The 22,560-nt window shown below is 41.7% G+C and overlaps 1 protein-coding gene across 4 annotated transcripts in view; it reads left to right on the forward strand.

Moving 5' to 3' along the window:
* The window catches only part of ZNFX1 (zinc finger NFX1-type containing 1), a 54,055-nt gene extending 31,513 nt beyond the window's left edge, over positions 1 to 22,542 (forward strand). For all 4 annotated transcript variants that reach the window (XM_060185623.1, XM_060185621.1, XM_060185632.1 and 1 more), the window contains 5 exons: positions 11,781 to 11,935; positions 12,717 to 12,862; positions 14,427 to 14,537; positions 16,713 to 16,808; positions 19,073 to 22,542. In XM_060185623.1, coding sequence (XP_060041606.1) covers positions 11,781 to 11,935; positions 12,717 to 12,862; positions 14,427 to 14,537; positions 16,713 to 16,808; positions 19,073 to 21,514 — 2,950 coding nt within the window. In that variant the 3' untranslated portion in view covers positions 21,515 to 22,542. The remainder of the gene's footprint in view (positions 1 to 11,780; positions 11,936 to 12,716; positions 12,863 to 14,426; positions 14,538 to 16,712; positions 16,809 to 19,072) is intronic.
* The last annotated feature ends 18 nt before the right edge of the window (positions 22,543 to 22,560 follow it).

Genomic DNA, 22,560 nt, shown 5'->3' on the forward strand with positions numbered 1-22,560 from the left:
AAGTCACCATTTTTTACAGCTGAGTAGTATTCCATTGTGTATATATACCACAACTTGCTCAGCCACTCATCTGTTGTTGGACACCTGGGTTGCTTCCAGGTTTTGGCTATTACAGATTGTGCTGCCAAGAACATATCTGTACACAGATCTTTTTCGATGGATATGTTGGTTTCCTTAGGATAAATAACCAGGGGAGGAATTGCAGGATCATAGGGTAGGTCCATTTCTAGCCTTCTGAGAGTTCTCCAGACAGTTCTCCACAGAGGTTGGACCAATTGACATTCCCACCAGCAGTGCAGGAGGGTTCCTTTGACCCCACACCCTCTCCAGCATTTGCTGCTGTTACCTTTTCTGATGTATGACATTCTCACAGGAGTGAAGTGATATCTCATTGTTGTCTTGATTTGCATTTCTCTGACAATCAGAGACTTGGAGCATTTTTTCATGTGTTTCTTTGCCTTTTGGATCTCTTCTGTGGTGAATATTCTGTCCAAGTCCTCCCCCCATTTTTGGATGGGGTTATTTGTTGTCTTGTTGTTGAGTCTGGCAAGCTCTTTATATATGTTGGTTATTAAACTCTTATCTGATGTATGGCATGTAAAGATCTTCTCCCATTCTGTGAGGGGTCTCTTGGTTTGGGTAGTGGTTTCTTTTGCTGTGAAGAAGCTTTTTAATTTGATGTAGTCCCATAGGTTTATACTTGCCTTAGTCTTCTTTGTAGTTGGATTTGTTTGATTGAAGATGTCTTTAAAATGTATGCGGAAAAGAGTTCTGCCAATATTTTCTTCTAAGTATCTGATAGTTTGTGGTCTAACATCCAAGTCCTTGATCCAATTGGAATTTACTTTTGTATTTGGTGAAATACAGTGGTTCAATTTCATTCTTCTGCATGTTTCAACCCATTGTTTCCAACACCATTTGTTGAAGAGACTCTGGTTTCCCCATTTAATAGTCTGAGCCCCTTTGTCAGAGCCCCTTTGTCAAAGATTAGATGTCCATAGGTGTGGGGGCTCACTACTGGGCTCTCAGTCCTATTCCACTGGTCAGTGTGTCTATTCATGTTCCACAATAGCCCTATAATACAATTTGAGATCTGGGAGTGTGATGCCTCCGGTTCTATTATTTTTTTCTCAAGATTGTTTTGGCAATTCTAGGTCTTTTCTGGTTCCAGATAAACATTTGTAGCATTTTTTCTATTCTCCTAAAAAAATGTGCTTGGGATCTTGATGGGGAATAGCATTAAATTTGTAGATGGCTCTGGGTAGTATATTCATTTTGATGATGTTAATTCTACCAACCCATGAACATGGAATATCTTTCCACTTCTTTGTGTCTTTTTCAATTTCAATTTCTTCTAGCTTAGTGTTTTCATAGAGGAATGCCACTGACTTTTGAATGTTAATTTTGTAGCCTGATACCTTGCTGTATTTCCTGATGATTTCCAAAAGCTTCTTGCTGGATTCCTTGGGTTTTTCTGTGTATACTATCATGTCATCTGCAAATAGGGAGAGTTTGACTTCTTCTCTTCCAATCTGTATGCCTTTAATTCCTTGCTCCTACCTGATTGCTATGGCAAGAACTTCCAACACTATGTTGAATAGTAATGGTGATAGTGGGCAGCCCTGTCTAGTATCTGATCTGAGTGGAAATGCTTCCAGTTTTTCACCATTGAGTATGATGTTGGCTGTAGGTTTGCTATATATAGACTCCACTATCTTCAGGAATTTTCCATCTATTCCCATTTTTTGTAGTGTTTTGATCATAAAGGGATGTTGTATTTTATCAAAGGCTTTCTCTGCATCTGTTGATATCACCATGTCGTTTTGGGTCTTGCTTTTGTTGATATGGTGGATCACATTGATTGATTTACATATATTAAACCAACCTTGCATGCCTGGGATAAACCCCACTTGGTCATGACGAACCATCTTTTTAATATACTGCTGTATCCAGTTGGCTAGAATTTTGTTCAGTATTTTTGCATCTATGTTCATCAGAGATATTGGTCTGTAGTTTTCTTTTTTCGGTTGTGTCCCTGTCTGCTTTTGGTATCAGGGTGATGTTGGCTTCATAGAAGCTTGCATGGAGTATTCCAGTGTCTTCAATCTTCTGGAAGACTTTTAAAAGTAGAGGTATTAGTTCTTCTTTGAAGGTTTTGTAGAATTCATTTGTAAAACCATCTGCTCCAGGACTTTTATTTTTGGGGAGATTTTTGATAACTGTTTCAATTTCATTGGCTTTGATGGGCCTGTTCATGTTATCCACTTCCTCTTTACTTAGTTTTGGAAGTTGGTAGGTATCTAGGAAATGGTCCATTTCTTCCAGGTTCTCTAGCTTGGTGGCATATAGTTTAGTTGTTCATAGAAACCTCGCATGATATGTTGAATTTCTGCAGTGTCTGTTGTGATATCTCCTCTTTCATTTACTATCCGATTTACTTGGGTCTTCTCCCTTTTTTGTTTTGTTAGTCTGGCTAAAGGTTTGTTGAATTTGTTCACTCTTTTGAAGAACCAACATTTACTTTCATTGATCTTTTGTATGGTTTTCTTATTCTCAATGTTATTTATTTCTGCCCTAACTTTAGTGATTTCTGTCCTTCTGGTTGCTTTAGGATTCCTTTGTTGCTCTTCTTCTAGGTCTTTAAGATCTGCAATCAGGCTGTTTATTTGTGCTTTTTCTTGTTTCCTAATGTGTGCTTGTATTGCTATGAACTTTCCTCTCAGTACTGCCTTAGTTGTGTCCCAAATATTTTGATAGCTTGTGTCTTCATTTTCATTGAACTCTCGAAACACTTTGATTTCTTCCTTGATTTCCTCTTTGACCCGGAGGTTGTTAAGAAGTGTACTGTTGAGCTTCCACATTTTGGGACTATTACCAATCTTTTGTTGATTGTTAAGTATTAGTTTAATTCCACTGTGGTCTGAGAAGATGCTTGGGATGATTTCAGTGCTCTTGAATTTGTTGATGCTGTCTTTGTGGCCTAACATATTGTCTATCCTTGAGAATGACCCATGTGTATTTGAGTAAAATGTGTATTCCAGTTTCTTGGGATGAATGACTCTGAAAATGTCCAATAGTTCTAGTTTATTTATCTTTTCATTTAGCTCCCTTATGTCTTTATTGGTTTTCTGCCTGGATGATCTGTCAAGTTGAGAGAGTGGGGTGTTGAAGTCCCCTACTATGACTGTGTTGCTGTTAATATATTGCTATAGCTCTTTCAGTAGAAGTTTGATGTATTTAGATGGCTTCTCATTGGGTGCCTAGATGTTAATAATTATTAAGTCCTCTTGATTGACTGAATGATCCTCTGAGCATTAAGTAGTGTCCATTCCTATCTTTTTTAATCTTATCTATTTTAATGTCTGTTGTGTCAGATATGAGAATAGCTGTTCCTGCCCTTTTCTGTGGGCCATTGGCTTGTATGATAGTTTTCCATCCTTTCACTTTAAGTCTGTGTTTGTCTTGTTGAGTTAGGTGGGTTTCCTGTAGACAACATATTGTTGGGTTGTATTTTCTTATCCAATTTCCCACTCTGTGTCTTTTATATTTTTTATTATTTTTTTAAATAATTTATTTCTTTATTGGGGAATTAATGTTTTACATTCAACAGTAAATACAATAGTTTGTACATGCATAACATTCCCCAGATTCCCATTTAACAATACAACCCCCACTATGTCATTCATCATCTTTCATGGACCTGTATTTTCCCCACCCACCCACCCCAGAGTCTTTTACTTTAGTGTGTAATACTCCAATTCCATTTCAGGTTCGACTTGTGTTTTCTTTTCTAATCTTGTTTTTCAACTTCTGCCTGAGAGTGACATCATCCCATATTCATCCTTCTGTTTCTGACTTATTTCACTCAACATGATTTTTTCAAGGTCCATCCAAGATCGGCTGAAAATGGTGAAGTCACCATTTTTTACAGCTGAGTAGTATTCCATTGTGTATATATACCACAACTTGCTCAGCCACTCATCTGTTGTTGGACACCTGGGTTGCTTCCAGGTTTTGGCTATTACAAATTGTGCTGCCAAGAACATATGTGTACACAGATCTTTTTGGATGGATGTGTTGGGTTCCTTAGGATATATCCCCAGAAGAGGAATTGCAGGGTCATAGGGTAGGTCCATTTCTAGCCTTTTGAGAGTTCTCCAGACTGTTCTCCACAGAGGCTGGACCAATTGACATTCCCACCAGCAGTGCAGGAGGGTTCCTTTGACCCCACACCCTCTCCAGCATTTGCTGCTGTTACCTTTTCTGATGTATGACATTCTCACAGGAGTGAAGTGATATCTCATTGTTGTCTTGATTTGCATTTCTCTGATAATCAGAGACTTGGAGCATTTTTTCATGTGTTTCTTTGCCTTTTGGATCTCTTCTGTGGTAAATATTTTGTCCAAATCCTCCCCCCATTTTTGGATGGGGTTATTTGTTGTCTTGTTGTTGAGTCTGGTAAGCTCTTTATATATGTTGGTTATTAAACTCTTATCTGATGTATGGCATGTAAAGATCTTCTCCCATTTTGTGAGGGGTCTCTTGGTTTGGGTAGTGGTTTCTTATGCTGTGAAGAAGCTTTTTAGTTTGATGTAGTCCCATAGGTTTATATTTACCTTAGTCTTCTTTGTAATTGGATTCGTTTCATTGAAAATGTCTTTAAAATTTATGCAGAAAAAAGTTCTGCCAATATTTTCCTCTAAGTATCTGATAGTTTGTGGTCTAACATCCAAGTCCTTGATCCACTTGGAATTTACTTTTGTATTTGGTGAAATACAGTGATTCAGTTTCATTCTTCTGCATGTTTCAACCCATTGTTTCCAACACCATTTGTTGAAGAGACTCTGCTTTCCCCATGTAATAGTCTGGTCCCCTTTGTCAAAGATTAGATGTCCATAGGTGTGGGGCCTCATTTCTGGGCTCTCAATTCTATTCCACTGGTCAGTGTGTCTATTCATGTTCCAGTACCAAGCAGTTTTGATGACAATGGCCCTATAATACAGTTTGAGATCTGGAGTGTGATGCCTCCGGTTCTGTTCTTTTTTCTCAAGATTGTTTTGGCAATTCTAGGTCTTTTCTGGTTCCAGATAAACATTTGTAGCATTTTTTCTATCCTCCTAAAAAATGTGCTTGGGATCTTGATGGGGATAGCATTAAATTTGTAGATGGCTCTGGGTAATATATTCATTTTGATGATGTTAATTCTTCCAACCCATGAACATAGAATATCTTTCCACTTCTTTGTGTCTTTTTCACTTTCTTTGAGTAGTAACTCATAATTTTCAGTATACAAGTCTTTCACTTCTTTGGTTACGTTTACTCCTAGATATTTTATAGTTTTTGTTGCTATAGAAAAAGGAACTGATTTCTGGATTTCAATTTCTTCTAACTTAGTGTTTGCATAGAGGAATGCCACTGACTTTTGAATGTTAATTTTATAGCCTGACACCTTACTGTATTGCCTGATGATTTCCAAAAGCTTCTTGCTGGATTCCTTAGGTTTTTCCATGTATACTATCATGTCATCTGCAAATAGGGAGAGTTTGACTTCTTCTCTTCCAATTTCTTCTCTTCCTTTAATTCCTTGCTCCTGCCTGATTGCTATGGCAAGAACTTCCAACACTATGTTGAATAGTAATGGTGATAGTGGGCAGCCCTGTCTAGTATCTGATCTGAGTGGAAATGCTTCCAGTTTTTCACCATTGAGTATGATGTTGGCTGTAGGTTTGCTATATATAGACTCCACTATCTTCAGGAATTTTCCATCTATTCCCATTTTTTGTAGTGTTTTGATCATAAAGGGATGTTGTATTTTGTCAAAGGCTTTCTCTGCATCTATTGATATGACCATGTGGTTTTTGGTCTTGCTTTTGTTGATGTGGTGGATCACATTGATTGATTTACGTATATTAAACCAACCTTGCATGCCTGGGATAAACCCCACTTGGTCATGATGAACAATCTTTTTGATATACGGCTGTATATTCAATATTTTTGCATCTATGTTCTTCAGAGATATTGGTCTGTAGTTTTCTTTTTTGGTTGTGTCCCTGTCTGCTTTTGGTATCAGGGTGATGTTGGCTTCATAGAAGCTGGCAGGGAGTATTCCAGTGTCTTCAATCTTCTGGAAGACTTTTAAAAGTAGAGGTATTCGTTCTTCTTTGAAAGTTTTGTAGAATTCACTTGTAAAACCATCTGCTCCAGGACTTTTATTTTTGGGAAGATTTTTAATAACTGTTTCAATTTCATTAGCTGTGATGGGCCTGTTCATGTTATCCAGTTCCTCTTTACTTAGTTTTGGAAGTTGGTAGGTATCTAGGAAATGGTCCATTTCTTCCAGGTTCTCTAGCTTGGTGGCATATAGTTTAGTTGTTCATAGAAACCTCGCATGATATGTTGAATTTCTGCAGTGTCTGTTGTGATATCTCCTCTTTCATTTACTATCCGATTTATTTGGGTCTTCTCCCTTTTTTGTTTTGTTAGTCTGGCTAAAGGTTTGTCGATTTTGTTTACTCTTTCGAAGAACCAACATTTACTTTCATTGATCTTTTGTATGGTTTTCCTATTCTCAATGTTATTTATTTCTGCCCTAACTTTAGTGATTTCTGTCCTTCTGGTTGCTTTAGGATTCCTTTGTTGTTCTTCTTCTAGGTCTTTAAGATCTGCAATCAGGCTGTTTATTTGTGCCTTTTCTTGTTTCCTAATATGTGCTTGTATCGCTATGAACTTCCCTCTTAGGACTGCTTTAGCTGTGTCCCAAATATTTTGATAGCTTGTGTCTTTATTTTCATTGAACTCTCGAAACATTTTGATTTCTTCCTTGATTTCCTCTTTGACCCAGAAGTTGGTAAGAAGTGTACTGTTGAGCTTCCACATTTTGGCACTGTTACTAATCTTTTGTTGATTGTTAAGTGTTAGTTTAATTACACTGTGGTCTGAGAAGATGCTTGGGATGATTTCAGTGCTCTTGAATTGGCTGATGCTGTCTTTTTGGCCTAACATATGGTCTATCCTTGAGAATGATCCATGTGGATTTGAGTAAAATGTGTATTCCAGTTTCTTAGGATGAATGACTCTGAAAATGTCCAATAGTTCTAGTTTATCTATCTCTTCATTTAGCTCCCTTATGTCTTTACTGATTTTCTGCCTGGATGATCTGTCAAGTTGAGAGAGTGGGGTGTTGAAGTCCCCTACTATGACTGTGTTGCTGTTAATATATTGCTGTAGCTCTTTCAGTAGAAGTTTGATGTATTTAGATGGCTTCTCATTGGGTGCATAGATATTAATAATTGTTAAGTCCTCTTGATTGACTGATCCTCTGAGCATTAAGTAGTGTCCATTCCTATCTTTTTTAATCTTATCTATTTTAAAGTCTATCATGTCAGATATGAGAATAGCTGTTCCTGCTCTTTTTTGTGGGCCATTGGCTTGTATGATAATTTTCCATCCTTTCACTTTAAGTCTGTGTTTGTCTTGTTGAGTTAGGTGAGTTTCCTGTAGACAACATATTGTTGGGTTGTGTTTTCTGATCCATCCTCCTACTCTGTGTCTTTTAATAGGTGAATTCAGGCCATTGACATTTATTGATATCAAAGATTGAAGATATTTTAACGCCATTCTCGTAGAGTTTTAGAGTGTTTTGATATATGTCTTATTTGTGGTGGTCTGGTTGTTTATAGGAGACCTTTCAGAACTTCTTTCAGGGCAGGCTTGGTGATGGTTGCTTCCTTCAACTGTTGCTTGTCTGAGAAGGTTTTGATGCTTCCCTGTAGTCTGAATGACAGTCTAGCAGGATATAGTATTCTTGGCTGAAAGCCTTTATCATTGAGCACTCGATAGATATCTTGCCATTCTATTCTGGCCTGTAGTGTTTGTATGGAGAAGTCTGCTGCTAATCTTATGGGTTTCCCTTTGTAGGTGACTCTTTGTTTTTCTCTTGCAGCCTTAAGGATCCTTTCTTTATCCTTATTCCTTTCCATTCTAAGTATGACATGTCTTGGTGTCTTTAGGTCTGGGTTAATTCTGTTTGGGACCCTCTGGGCTTCTTGAATCTTTATGTCTTTGGTGTTGTCTAGAGAAATTTTTAGCTATTATGGCCTGGAGAATGCTTTCTTCCTCTCCTCTTTATTCCTCTGGTAATCCAATGATGCGTATATTGTTTCTTTTGAAGTCATCCCATAGGACTCTGTTGTTGTTTTCAGCATCTCTTAATCTATTTTTGAGATCTCTTACTTTTTTTTTAGTTGTCTCTAATTCATCCTCAGTCTTGCTAATTCTGTCTTCAGCCTCATATATTCTATTCTCTCTGCCCTCTACTACTTTCTGGAGTTCATCTATTTTGTTGCTCTGCTCTGATACTGTTTTAGCTTGTTCAGCTAGTTGCCTTCTTAGCTCAGAGATTTCAGCTTTCAGCTCTCTAATAACCATGAGATTATTAGAATTTTCTTCCATATTCTCATTTGTTGTTCCTGCATTTCTGATTACAATTTTTTCAAATTCTTTACTCACTCCTGTTATTATTTCCTTAGCTAATGTTTGGATGTTGAACTCGTTGTTTTGTGCTTCACCCTCTGGAGGACTTTTAGCTGGACTCTTGTCCTGGTTCGAGTCTCCAATATTTTTTCTTGTTGTTTTAACCATTTTATATATTATGTTATGAGTTCCCTTTATCAATACATTTCAAATTATTGATCACTATTGCCTGGATTGACTTGTGTCTAAGTAATTTAATTAAAGGGTTTACCATGGTGGAAGTTAACAGTTTTTTCAATCCCTGAGTTGGAGCTCAGTGGTGTAAAAGCCTCTTTTTTTTTTTTTCCTTCCCTGTAGGCTATGGGAGCCTGAGGGCTTTTAAACTATCAATAGGCTTCTTAGCTTAATCACTGACTCCTGACCAAGAGATAAAGCAGGGTGTGGCAGAGATAATCCAGTGGTTATGCAAAGAGACTTTCACAGTCCCTCAGCTATGCCACCGAGGTATAGATCTTCTCCTGAGTTTCCCGGTTAGATCTCTGTCCCCTGGTGTCCCTCCCTGTTGCTGCTCCAGATTCTGAGGGTAGTAGCAATGGAGACTCAGAGTTGCACTTGGTGAGTCTCTGGGGAGTCCTGTCCTCCCTTCAGCTGTCCCCTTGTTGTGGAGCAGACTGGAGGTGGTGTCTCAACTGATAAACTGCTGAACTGTTAGCAGTCACTTAATCTCTCCTTAGGCCCCTCTCTCCTCTCTGTCACCAGCCACGCGTGTTTGTACTCATGGGTGATTTACTGGGTTCCTGTGGTCATTCTAGTCCTGTCTTGTTTTGGTCTGGGTGGTCTCCTTTGGTATTCCTAGTTGATCCAGGAGAGGAGAAGGGAGAAGAGGAGAGGAGAGGGGAGGGGAGGGGAGGGGAGGAGAGGAGAGGAGAGGAGAGGAGAGGAGAGGAGAGGAGAGGAGAGGAGAGGAGAGGAGAGGAGAGGAGAGAAAGCGATCTGCTGCTCGTAGCTCTGCCTCCGGAAGTCCTGTCCTACTCTGTGTCTTTTAATAGGTGAATTCAGGCCATTGACATTTATTGATATCAAAGATTGAAGATATTTTAATGCCATTCTTGTAGAGTTTTAGAGTGTTCTGATACATGTCCTATTTATGATGGTCTGACTGTTTATAGAAGACCTTTCAGAACTTCTTTCAGGGCAGGCTTGGTGATAGTTGATTCCTTCAACTGTTGCTTGTCTGAGAAGGTTTTGATGCCTCCATCTAGTCTGAATGACAGTCTAGCAGGATACAGTATTCTTGGTTGAAAGCCTTTCTCATTGAGCACTCGATAGATATCTTGCCATTCTCTTCTGGCCTGTAGTGTTTGTGTTGAGAAGTCTGCTGCTAATCTTATGGGTTTTCCCCTGAGGTGACTCTTTGTTTTTCTCTTGCAGCCTTCAGGATCCTTTCTTTATCCTTATTCCTTTCCATTCTAAATAGAATTTGTCTTGGTATCTTTAAGTCTGGGTTAATTCTGTTTGGGACCCTCTGGGCTTCTTGAATCTTTATGTCTTTGATGTTAAGGGCCTATGATGAGAACAGTTACAACTGTTTGGGAAATTGAAAGGAGACAGTTTAACTGTAGCCCAAAAAAGAATACAAAAATCAGCAGCCCAAGAGGTATGAAATCTGGAGTTTGATCCCAGCATTACATCATATACCAGAGTGATGTTCTGATATGCTCTCTTCTCCACATCCATTCTGCTCAAATAAATATAGATTTCTTAAAGAAAAAAAAAAAAAAGTCAGAGTGGTGTCAAGGACTAGAATGTCCAGAAACTCGTATGACTAAGGTGGGGAACTTGAATGTTTTTTAAAGGGTTTGTTTCTTTTTTTTTTTTTCTCCTTTCTTCCCTATTAGGGGAAGAAAAGAGGAAGACAGAGCTAGAGCATCACTCTTGCACATGGAAAACTGGGGTCTGAACTCAGGAACTCATGCCTGGGAATCCACCTTTTTTTTTTTTTAATAAAAAGAAACATTGACTAAACCATAGGATAAAAGGGGTACAATTTCCTACAATTCCCACCACCAGAACTCTGTATCCCATTCCCTCCCCTGATAGCTTTCCTATTCTTTAACCCTCTGGGAGTATAGACCCAAGATCATTGTGAGATGCAGAAGGTTGATGGTCTGGCTTCTGTAATTGCTTCCCCACTGAACATGGGCGTTGACAGGTCGACCCATACTCCCAACCTTTCTCTTTTTTTCCCTAGTAGGGAAGGGGTCTGGGGAAGCAGAGCTCCAGGACACATTGGTGGGGTGGTCTGTCTAGGGAAGTCTGGTCGGCATCATGGTAGCATCTGGAACCTGGTGGTTGACAAGAGTTAACATACAAAGCCAAACAAATTGTTGACCAATCATGGACCTAAGGGCTAGAATAGTGCAGATGAAGAGTTGGGGGGTCCTCCATTTTGTAGATAGCTAGTAGGCAAAATTTTTAGTTAAATTCCAAAGGGCCTGTGGCTATACTAGTTTTTTTTTTTTTAAGATTTTATTTATTTATGAGAAAGCTAGGAGGAGAGAGAAAGAAAGAACCAGACATCACTTTGGCATATGTGCTGCCAGGGATCGAACTCACAACCTCATGCCTGAAAGTACAAAGCTTCACCACTGTGCCACCTCTCGGACCACAGTTTTGTTTTTGTTTTTTTCCCCCCTTTGCTGTAAGCTGTAGCGCAGCGGGTTAAGCGCAGGTGGTACAAAGCGCAAGGACCGGTATAAGGATCCCAATTCGAGCCCTCGGCTCCCCACCTGCAGGAGAGTCGCTTAACAAGCAGTGGAGCAGGTCTGCAGGTGTCTATCTTTCTCTCCCCCCTCTCTGTCTTCCCCTTCTCTCTCCATTTCTCTCTGTCCTATCCAACAACATTGACATCAACAATGACTACAACAATAAAACAGCCAGGGCAACAAAAGGGAATAAATAAATATTAAATTAAAAAACACTACCTAAGTGAGCTATTTTACCAACCGAGGCAGGGAGAATTTTTGAGAAATTCTTAGTGCTTTTGCACTCCCTTAGTCTAGTAATTAATCTTTGTGCTTTATCCCACATCCATGACAACTATACAATTTCTGGGCAGCTTTCTATTGGTCATTTTGAACTTTGAGTCCCTGTACATCTGACTCTCTACTCCTCCCCCAACACACACACTCCCTCTTTCTGGTCAATAAGTTCTCAAGGGTTTTCATACACAGGGCAACCTGAAGGAAGTTCCTCTGCCTCCTCAAAGAGTACATTACTTCCTCTTTGTGGTTTTTCATATTCTTTAGGCTGTGGCTACAGATGTACCAGGCCGATACCCGCAGGAAGATCCTCAATTATGAACATCAGTACCGCACATCAGCAGAGAGAATGGCTGAGCTGAGACTCCAGGAAGACCTGCACATACTGAAAGATGCCCAGGTCGTAGGGATGACAACCACAGGTAAGAAACTGCAGAGGATTGTTTATTTATTTATTTGTCATCTTTATTTATTTACTGGGTAGAGACTGCCAAGATCAAGAGAGTAGAGGGAGGGGGAGAGAGAGAGAGAGAGAGAAAGAAAGAGGGAGAGACTCCTACAGAGCTGCTTCACCACTCACAAAGCTTTCCCCCTGCAGGTAGGGACCAGGGGCTTGAACCGCGTTCTTGCACATTGTAACTTGTGCAATTAACCAGGTGCACCACCACCCAGCCCCTTTTATTTTATTTTTTTAAAAGATCTGACTTATATATTAACACAAGATTGGGAGAGAGTTGAAAGACCAGATGGAATGGCAGGGATCAAGCTCAGGACCTTATGCTCAGGACCTTAAGCTCAGGACCTTATGCTTCCAAGTTCAGCACTATTTCCCAGGACCAAGTGTGGGGAAATACTCCAGTTTTGGCCATTTGCTTCCTGATGCCAAAGTCTTATTAGATTATCCAGGGTAAAGAAGCTTCTCTAGTAGCATAGAGGAAAATGTCATGAAAAGCTATTGGAAGCAAGTTGTATTATGGAACTGCTAGTGAAATTCACCCCGTTGTTCCTACTGCGTTTACCCCCCTGACTGACGAACAGGGATATGAGACCTTTTGGAGACCTAGAAACCAACCCAGTAGCATTCAGACTCATTCAGTGGTCACCCCTGTCCTGGACATGAGGACCTATTTGTCACAGATCCAGAAGCTGAGGGGCCCAATAAATTCAGTTAAGAGGCATGTCTTTCTTCTCCCCTGACTCAAGGTGCTGCTAAATACCGCCAGATACTGCAAAAGGTAGAGCCTCGAATTGTCATTGTGGAAGAGGCTGCTGAAGTCCTTGAGGCCCACACCATTGCCACACTGAGTAAAGCTTGCCAGCATCTCATTCTGATTGGAGACCACCAGCAGGTATGACAGGATTTCCTACAAGTTGGACTGGCTCTCTGGGGAGGTAGAATCAGACAGGAAGACCCTAACTTCTTTGCTTCACTGGTCCTCAGGCCTATTGGTGGTTTTCTGTAAATTCTCTTTCTCTCTCTCTCTCTCTCTTTTTTTTTTTTTTAACGAGAACACTGCTCAACTCTGGCTTATGGTGGTGTAGGGGATTAAACCTGGGACTTTAGTGCCTCAGGCATGAGAGTCTCTTTGCAAACTATTGTGCTATCTATCCCATCCTCTTTTTTAAATTTTTTTTGTCTCCTTCTTCCTCCTCCTCCTCCTCATTTATTTTTTAGTTTTCCTTTTTGTTGCCCTTGTTGTTTTTCATTGTTGTAGTTATTATTGTTGTTGTTGATGTCATTGTTGTTAGATAGGACAGAGAGAAATGGAGAGAGGAGGGGAAGACAGAGGGAGAAAGATAGACACCTGCAGACCTGTAAAGGGACCTCCTCTACAGGTGGGGAGCCGGGTGCTCAAACCAGGATCCTTACACCGATCTTGCGCTTTGCCCCATGTGCGCTTAACCCGCTGCGCTACCACCCCACTCCCCCCCCCCTTTTTTTTCTTTTATGTCCAGTTGAGCCTGGGCCTCAAACATGCATGATTTTGCTATTCTGGGCTGCTAATTCACTTAAGAGACAGCGAGAGAAACCACAGCACTTGAGATTTCTCTGGTACCATAGCACCTCCCATGTGGTACCAGGATTCAAACTTCAGCCGTGCATCTGCAAGGCATGCACCCTACCCATTGAGCTATCTCTCCAGCCCCTCAAGTTTTATATTTGTTTTTAAGATATGTCCATTCTGACTTTGGAGTTGGCACACTACATAAAACACTGAATTCTCAAGCCTGAGGTCTCACTTTGATCCTCAGCATCCCATTTTTCAGAGTAAATGCTCTGGATCTCTCTTCTCTGTCAGTAATGAATAAATAAATCCTTTAATTTTTGTTGTTGTTGTTATTTATCAATGGCAAAAAGCAGGGAGAGAAAATTAGAGTACAACTCTAGTGTATGTTTAGAGATCTAACTTAGGACCTCATGCTTGAGGGTCCAACACTGTAGCTATAGAAAGTAGCCTACAAAGGTCTGTAATTTTTTTTTTTGCTACTAATAGTTAAAATAATTAAAAAAATAAAAACTCTGGGCATGGCTTTGCTCAGGTTTTAAGACAAGTTTATTACACTGCAGTTAATTAGGTAGAGCAAAACAGGCAAGGGTGCAAATATCTGTATCTCAACTGGGAAGACTTGTAGAGACAACTTTAACTACATGTAACAAATGTAATTCTCAGCACCACCACAAACTAGGAATGAGCATTGTTTCAGCATAAAAAGATAAAAATGGGGCACGGGTAGATAGCATAATGGTCATGCAAAGAGACTCTCACACCTGAGGCTCCAAAGTCCCAAGTTCAATTCCCCACACCATCATAAGTCAGAGCTGAGCAGTGCTCTGGTATTAAAAAAAAAAAAAAAAAAAAAGGATACATATATGTTTCAGTAGAGAATCATCAATCATATTTCTCTTTTCAGCTGCGCCCCAGTGCCAATGTGTATGATCTAGCCAAAAACTTCAACCTTGAGGTATCCCTCTTTGAAAGGCTGGTGAAAGCGAACATTCCATTTGTCCGTCTGAATTATCAGGTAAGTGGGGCTTCAAATGCTCAGAAGTCTTCTGAGAGCTTCTGGGAGCCAATGACCAGCAGAAAACTTCATAAAAATAAAACTTGAGGGAGTCAGGTGGTAGCGCAGTGGGTTAAGCGCAGGTGGTGCAAAGCGCAAGGACCGGAGTAAGAAACCCGGTTCGAGCCCTGGGCTCCCTACCTGCAGGGGAGTTGCTTCACAAGCGGTGAAGCAGGTCTGCATGTGTCTTATCTTTCTCTCCCCCTCTCTGTCTTCTGCTCCTCTCTGTTTTTCTCTGTCCTATCCAACAACAATGACAATAATAGCTACAACAATAAAACAACAAGGGCAACAAAAGGGAATAAATAAGTAAATAAATAAATATAAAAAATAAAATCCATGAGGGCCAGGCACACCTAGTTAAGCGCACATAGTGGGAAACTCAAGGACCTGTGCAAGATCCCGATTTGAATCACCGGGTTCCCACCTGGGGTAGGGGGTTGCTTCACAAGTGGTGAAGCAGGTCTACAGGTGTTTTTCTCTCCCTCTCTCTTTTTACCCCTCCTCTCTCAATTTCTCTCTTTCCTATCCAACAACAGCAACAACAATGGGGGGGGGGGAGATGGCCACCAATAGCAGTGGATTCATAGTACAGGCAGTGAGGCCCAGCGATAATCCTGGAGGCAAAAAAAATAAAATAAAATAAAATAAATAAAACTAGTGAGACCAGGAGGTAGCACACCCAGTTGAGCACACATGTTCACACCCCTGCAGGTGGGAAACTCCACAAGCAGTACTGCAGGTATCTCTCCTTTATCTGCCCCTTCTCTCTCAGGTTTTCATTTCTTTGTTAACAAAAAAAAGATCTCTGGGAGTGATGGATTCATTGTGTAATCAACAAGCCCCAGCAATAACCCTGAAGGCAATAATAAAAAAATAATCACAATAAAACTAGTTTATCTGAGCTGGCAGGTGACTCAGCAGTAGACTTCACACTATACATATAGAGGGCCCAGGTTTGATCCCCAGTACCACATGTATAGCAAGTGATGCTCTCATGTCTCTCCCTCTCATAAAGTAAATTAAGTAGCTTTTTAATGGAAAATAATAAGGAGCCAGGACTAGCTCATGTTGAGAGGTGCTATTCCTTGCCATGTGTGGGGAGGGGTTTGAGCCACAGCCTGCACATTAGAGTGCCACAGCTCCAGGGAAAGCTCTGAAGTATAGTGTCTTGTTCTCTCTCTCATAAAAAAATAAAGTGAAAACTTCAGCCTGAAATTGGTCAAATTGAAAGGACTTGACAAAGCAAATAAATGGATAAAAGTTAATAGAATTGATTTAGTAATAAAATGTATCTATCAGACATTTTTTATTTTGCTGTCAGCTATTAACAGAGCCTCATACCTGCAGAGACATCCATTCTACCACTTAGCTACATCCTTTGCTTTCTTTTTCTGGCTTCTGTAATTGCTTCCCCGCTGAACATGGGCGTTGACTTCTGCTTTCTTTTTCTTCATACACGGAAAGTATGTTTTTAAAAACATATGTATTTTTAAGGCTAAGAACTGCTTAGCACTGCCATAAAGTAGTGCCAGGGATTGAACCTGCCACCTCTGAGGCCTCAGATGTGCAAGATATATATATATATATATCTTTTTTTTTTTTTTTTTAAACCAGGGCACTGCACAGCTCTGGCTTGTGGTGCTGGAGATTAAACCTGGGACCTCAGGCATGAAAGTCATCTTTATAATCGTTATTATGCTGTCTTGCAGCCCAACCATTACTTCCTAACAGACTAAACTGTCCTCCTTTCCTGTTTGTTTGGTGAAACTGAGGCCTCTCCATGTTTTCACTACTCTACCACTTTTTCATGAAACAGAGAAGAGAGACCACAGCAACCTGTCTTTCTCCAGTATCATATAACCTCCCATGTAGTGCCAGGGCTCCCGTGGTACACACCCTGTGAAATAAGGTGGCTCTCCCAGCCCTTACTAACTTCTGTTGTGGTAACATTGTCTATTTAAAACAAAAAAAATCAGCCTGTGTTGAATATTGGAGCTGTTTATATTAAACTTTTTTCTTGCTGTTCATCTTTCCAATTGTTATCTCCGCATATTTTCCTCCACAAGTCTAGTCTCTATAAAACTATTCACTGACTGTGTCAATGTTTCTAATGACATACATGTTTTTTTTCAGCACCGCATGCGCCCTGAAATTGCCCGGCTTTTGACCCCTCATATTTACCAGGACTTGGAGAATCATCCCTCTGTTCTCAAATATGAGAAAATTAAAGTAAGTTTGCAATACCTGATTTTTTTTGGATGTTGTCAACAAACTAGTTGACCAAACCCCACCCCAATTTTAATGAGAGTACTACTCAGCTCCGATTTCAGGCATGGAAGTTTTTTCTTAACTATTGTTATCTCCTAGCCGCGTGTGTGTGTGTGTGTGTGTGTGTGTGTGTGTGTGTGTGCGCGCGCGCGCGCGCGCGCGCGCGTTTTTACCAGAGCAGTGATCAGCTCTGATTTACAGTTGTGCAGGGGGATTTGATTCAGTCTGGGATCGTGGAGCCTTAGGCATGAAGATCTCTTTGCATAACCATTATACTACCTCTCTGCCCCAGAATCAACTTTTTTAAAAGTTGGTCTTTGACAGGAGAACTGTGTAAATCCGACCTAGGTATTTTGATCCTTTGCCAGTACCTTTGTAACCTTAATAAACATATACACCAGTCGCAAGCATCAAGGTCTTTTGTGGAGTGAGAAAATGTCTGCTGCCAGTGAGTGCTGTATGGGCACAGTAAGTGCTCATAAGTTAGTTGCTCTATTGTTATCACCATCATAGCTGCCATTTCTTTTTTTTTTTTTTTTTTTTTTTTGTCTCCAGGGTTATCACTGGGGCTTGGTGCTCCTTGAGGCCATTTTTCCCCATTTTTGTTGTCCTTATTGTTGTTGTTATTGCTACTGTTGTTGGATAGTACAGAAAGAAATTGAGAGGAGAAAGAAAGGGAGACACCTGCAGACCTGCTTCACTATGTGTGAAGCCACCTCCCTGTAGGTGGGGAGGCAGGGGCTTGAACCAGGATCCTTACACCGGTCCTTGTGCTTCGTGACATGAGCACTTAATTTGCTGTGATACCACCTAACCCCCACTGCCATTTGTTATAGATGGTTTTGGGGAGCCAGGCAGTGGCACACCTGGTTAAGCTCACAATATATTAAGCATATTACAATACACAAGGACTCAGGTTTTCAATCCCCTGGTCCCTACCTGCAGGGAGAAAGCTTCATGAAGCAGGGTGTCTCTCTCTTCTACTCTACCTCCCCCTTACCTCTCAATTTCTGTCTACCCAATAATATTTTTTGTTTTTATATTTTGTATATATTTATTATATATGTAATATATAACAGGTGGTGATTAATAACATTAATATCAAACAAGTATCTTGGAAACAAAAACAAATTCTTTATTCATTTTACTACTTGCCATGACTGCATAGAAATCATATAGTGGGGGCCGGGTGGTAACGGTGGGTGAAGCGCACATAGTGCAAAGCACAAGCACCAGCATAAGGATCCTGGTTCAAACCCCCAGTTCAAGCCACTGGCTCCCCATCTGTAGGGAGGTTGCTTCACATGTAGTGAAGCAGGGCTGCAGCTGTCTTTCTTTCCCACTCTCTGTCTTCCCCTCCTCTCTTGATTTCTGTGTCTTATCTTATCCAACAACAACAGTGGCAACAAACTAGGAAAAATAGCGTCCAGGAGCAGCGGATTCATATTGCAGGCAATGAACCCCAGCAATAACCCTGGAGTCAAAAACAAAAAAACACCAGAAGTCATATAGATGGTATGGGGATTGTATGGAGTACAAAAGACTTCCAGGAAGTTCTGTCTTGAAGCAATACCCATTTATGCAAAGATAGAAGGAAAAATACTGGGCTAGGGAGACAGCATAATGGCTATGCAAGAGATTCTGCTCCCAGGTTCAATCCCCAACACCTATATAAGCCAGAGCTAAGTAGTGCTCTGGTTTTTCTGTCTCTGTATCTGTCTCTCCCTCTCATTAAAACAAACTGGGAGCCAGCGGTAGCACAGTGGGTTAAGCGCACGTGGCGCAAAGCGCGAGGACCAGTGTAAGGATCCTGGTTTGAGCCCCAGGCTCCCCACCTACAGGGGAGTTGCTTCACTTCCCCTTTCTGTCTTCCCCTCCTTTCTCCATTTCTCTCTGTTCTATCCAACAATGATGACATCAATAACAACAACAATAACCACAACAATAAAACAAGGGCAACAAAAGGGAATAAATATTTAAATAAAAATAAGTAAAACAAATTTAAAAAATAAAAATAAAAAGGAGTGGTCCAAGAGGTGGCACAGTGGATAAAGCATTAGATTCTTCAGCATGAGGTCCTGAGTTTAGTCCCCAGCAGCACATGTATCAGAGTGATAACTGGTTCTTTCTCTCTTTTCTTTCTCATAAATAAATTAAAATTTTTTAATAAATAATAAAAAAAATAGTGATGAACTTCCTAATACGTTACCTTTTTTCCTTTCTAGGGTGTCTCTTCCAACCTTTTCTTCATAGAACATAATTTTCCTGAACAGGAAATTCAAGAAGGCAAAAGTCACCAGAATCAGCATGAGGCTCGATTTGTGGTGGAGCTGTGCAAGTATTTCCTGTGCCAGGAATACCTGCCTTCCCAGATTACCATCCTCACCACCTACACCGGGCAGCTTTTCTGCCTTCGCAAACTAATGCCTGCTAAGACATTTGCTGGTGTCAAGGTTCATGTAGTTGACAAATACCAAGGTGAAGAGAATGACATCATTCTCCTCTCACTAGTACGAAGCAACCAGGAAGGCAAGGTGGGCTTTCTCCAGATATCCAACCGTATCTGTGTGGCCTTGTCCCGTGCCAAGAAGGGGATGTATTGCATTGGAAACATGCAGATGCTGGCCAAGGTCCCTTTATGGAGCAAGATCATCCATACCCTTCGAGAGAATAATCAGATAGGCCACACACTCCAGTTGTGCTGCCAGAACCACCCAGATACATTTACCTTAGTATCCAAAGCTTCTGACTTCCAGAAAGTCCCCGAAGGAGGCTGCAGCCTACCCTGTGAGTTCCGGCTAGGCTGTGGGCATGTCTGCACCCGAGCCTGCCACCCCTATGACTCCTTGCACAAGGAGTTCCAATGCATGAAGCCATGCCAGAAGGTCATCTGCCAAGATGGACACAGGTGTCCCCTTGTTTGCTTCCAGGAGTGTCAGCCTTGTCAGGTGAAGGTCCCCAAAATCATTGTTCAGTGTGGCCATGAGCAGATGGTCCCTTGTTCTAAGCCTGAGTCCGATTTCTGCTGCCAAGAGCCTTGCTCCAAGGTCCTGAAATGTGGGCACAAATGCAGTCATCCATGTGGTGAGGACTGTGTGAGACTGTGTCCAGAAAAGGTTACTGTGAAACTTAAGTGTGGGCACAGTCAACAGGTGAAGTGTGGCAATGTGGAAGATCTCATGTATGACATGCCAGTCAAGTGCACAACCAAGTGTAGCACCATCTTGGACTGTGGGCATCCTTGTACTGGTTCCTGCCATAGCTGTTTTGAAGGGCGCTTCCATGAGCGGTGTCAGCAGCCCTGCAAGCGCCTGCTCATCTGCTCACACAAGTGCCAGGAGCCATGCATTGGTGAGTGTCCACCCTGCCAGCGAACCTGTCAGAACCGCTGTGTCCACAGCCAATGCAAGAAGAAGTGTGGGGAACTGTGCAGCCCCTGTGTGGAACCCTGCGTCTGGCGCTGCCAACACTATCAGTGCACCAAACTCTGCTCTGAACCCTGCAACCGACCCCCATGCTACGTGCCATGTACTAAGCTGTTGGCTTGTGGTCACCCTTGCATTGGCTTGTGCGGAGAGCCGTGCCCTAGCAAGTGCCGCGTCTGCCACCAGGATGAAGTCACCCAGATATTCTTTGGCTTTGAGGATGAGCCTGATGCCCGCTTTGTGCAGCTAGAAGACTGCAACCACATCTTTGAGGTGCAAGCTTTGGACCTCTACATGAATGAGCAAAAGGAGGATGAAGTTGCCATCAAGCTGAAGGTCTGCCCTATCTGCCAGGTACCCATCCGCAAAAATCTGAGATACGGAACCAGCATTAAACAGCGACTAGAAGAGATTGAAGTTGTCAAGGAAAAGATCCAAGGCTCAGCAGGAGAAATTGCAACTAGTCAGGAACAACTTAAGGCCCTTCTGGAGACGAAGAAGCTCCTCTACCATATGCTCCCTGAAGACTTCCTGATGTTGGAGGAGAAGCTGGCCCAGAAAAATCTGTCAGTGAAGGATCTGGGTCTTGTTGAGAATTATATCAGCTTCTATGACCACTTGGCTGGCCTGTGGGAATCCCTGAAAAAGGTACATTTCCGAGAACAAAAGAATGTGAGGACTCGACTAGACCAGGTCCATGAATGGCTAACCAAGAAGCGTTTAAGCTTCACCAGCCAAGAATTGGATGACCTGCAAAGTGAAATCCAAAGGCTCACATACCTGGTGAACCTTCTGACTCGATGCAAGATGGCAGAGGAAAAGCTGAAAGGCAGTGTGTTTGAAGAGGTCCTTAGTGTCCGGAAGATCCTTGAGAAAACATCTAAGTTCACCCAGGAGGATGAAGAGTTTGTCCAGAAAAAGATGGAAGCTCTGAAAGCCACCCTTCCCTGCTCTGGTTTAGGGATCACAGAGGAGGAACGAGTGCAGATCGTCACTGCCATGGGTTTTCCGCGTGGCCACTGGTTCAAGTGTCCCAATGGCCACATCTACGTGATTAGCGATTGTGGAGGAGCCATGCAGAGGGGCAGATGTCCTGACTGTAAGGAGATCATTGGTGGTATAAATCATACTCTGGAAAGGAGCAACCACCTTGCTTCTGAGATGGATGGAGCCCAGCACGCTGCCTGGTCTGATACAGCCAACAACCTGATGAACTTTGAGGAGATCCAGAGGATGATGTAGAAACACGGCGTGATGCTGCCTTTTGCCAGCTACCTTATGGCTGGAGTCAGCTCCCATAAGAAGGAACTGCAGTTTGTTTTTTTACTATTGCCCTTTGATCTTAGCACCTATTTAAGGATCCACTATTAGGGCTTGCCCATAATCGATCTTTTGTTTTTACCCCTGCGCTAGAGTAAGCACTTTACCTCCAGGACTGAACAAAGTTAACATTTCTTTTTCTGCCCTGCAAGTTACTGAACAGACTCTCTGGAGCACTAGTGGGGCAGCCACCTAGGGCTATCTAGTGATAGCTGAGTCCTGGCTCATGTTCTGGTTTTTTTTTCCCGTACTGTTCTGTGGCCACAGAATATGTTATGAGCTCAGTGAAACAGTCATTCTAATTGCCAGGTCATAACTTGCAGACTAACTTTCATCCTAATAAGAGGCCCAGAGGAGTTGTTTATATCCTTTCAAGGAGCACAAGAATCCCTCCTGCCCTCCACTTCAGGCTCCCTTCAGAAAATAGGGCCACCTCATAAGAGGAAGACTTCACTAACACTGACCCAGTTACATATTCTGTGAGCAAAGTACCCACAGCCGGGGCTCTTGCCGCAGGCCCAGGCTAACTAAGGAGTGATCCCTGTACCCTTTCCTGACTTGAACTTTGGGATGATGGGTTTCTTTGCATATAGTAGGAAAGGTTCAGTAGCAGTGCTGATCCCCAGCAGCCCCAGATAGAACTAAACTCACATTTGGTACCAGCAGCACCTATCCAAAGTGTGTCCCTTTGTCTCAGATCCTCTATTGCAGCTTTTGCCTGGGCAGGGTTAGCATGCCAGCAGCTTCTGCAGGCCCCCACCCCCACCCCTTCCCCAGGCTTGCATACATATCCCCTCAATCCAGTGTTCCCTAGAACAGACACTTAGGCATCTCAGGTTTTTCTAATGTTGGAGAGAAAAACATCCCTTTCCTATGTATGCATTTCCTTTTTTGTCTTTACTATGCACTTTAGCCTTTACAGCCAATTAATAAAATGATTGAGAAGACTAGTCTGCGTGTGTCCTTGA

Source organism: Erinaceus europaeus, chromosome 1 (genome assembly GCF_950295315.1).
Source record: "Erinaceus europaeus chromosome 1, mEriEur2.1, whole genome shotgun sequence".
Taxonomy (NCBI): Eukaryota; Metazoa; Chordata; class Mammalia; order Eulipotyphla; family Erinaceidae; genus Erinaceus; species Erinaceus europaeus.